The sequence below is a fragment of the Chaetura pelagica genome, unplaced genomic scaffold, assembly GCF_000747805.2.
Source record: "Chaetura pelagica isolate M959 unplaced genomic scaffold, ChaPel_1.0 scaffold147, whole genome shotgun sequence".
Lineage (NCBI taxonomy): Eukaryota > Metazoa > Chordata > Aves > Apodiformes > Apodidae > Chaetura > Chaetura pelagica.
The window spans coordinates 4,381,735-4,382,616 of NW_009954194.1; the positions used below are offsets into that span (position 1 = coordinate 4,381,735).

The 882-nt window shown below is 42.3% G+C and overlaps 1 protein-coding gene across 1 annotated transcript in view; it reads left to right on the forward strand.

The window, feature by feature from the left end:
• Positions 1 to 882, forward strand: part of WFS1 (Wolfram syndrome 1 (wolframin)) — a 34,219-nt gene that overhangs the window by 32,209 nt on the left and 1,128 nt on the right. Inside the window, exon 8 of the mRNA XM_010003113.1 lies at positions 1 to 882. This exon is cut by the window's left edge and continues 16 nt beyond it. Within this exon, the coding sequence (XP_010001415.1) occupies positions 1 to 882 (882 nt within the window).

Below are 882 nucleotides of genomic sequence, written 5' to 3' on the forward strand. Positions count from 1 at the left end.
TGTCTACCATTGTTCCAACACACCACATCAATGCTCTCATCTTTTTCTTCATCATCAGTAATCTGACAATTGATTTTTTTGCCTTCATTATTCCATTGATCATATTCTATTTATCCTTCATTTCTATGGTGATTTGCACACTGAAAGTTTTTCAAGACAGTAAGGCTTGGGAAAACTTCCGTGCTTTGACAGACTTACTGCTTCGTTTTGAGCCAAACCTAGATGTTGAGCAAGCTGAGGTGAACTTTGGGTGGAATCACTTAGAGCCATACATTTATTTTTTACTCTCGGTATTCTTTGTCATTTTTTCCTTCCCCATAGCAAGCAAAGACTGTATACCGTGCTCAGAGTTAGCTACCATCTCAGTCTTCTTCACAGTGACAAGTTACATGAGCTTAAGCACGTGTGCAGAGCCTTACACACGAAGGGCGTTAATGACCGAGATGGCAGCAGGTTGCTTATCCCTGTTGCAGGTATTACCTGGGAATTTTGGCTACTTGAAATTATTAGGTCAAACCTTCTTTACTGTTCCCATAGGCCATTTCTTTGTGCTAAATGTAAGCATCCCATGCCTTCTGTTTTTGTACTTGTTTTATCTTTTCTTTAGAATGGCACAACTACGGAACTTTAAAGGAACCTACTGCTACCTGGTCCCCTATCTGGTCTGCTTTATGTGGTGTGAGCTCTCTGTGGTCATTCTGCGAGAGTCCTCTGGCATTGGGCTTGTCCGTGCGTCCATTGGGTATTTTCTGTTCCTCTTTGCGCTCCCCGTGCTAGGTGTAGGCATTGCACTGATGTGTCTTATCCATTTCATTAAGTGGTTTCTGTCTCTGGAGCTCATGAAAATCGTGGTGACTCTGGTTTTGTGTACTGTTCCTTTGC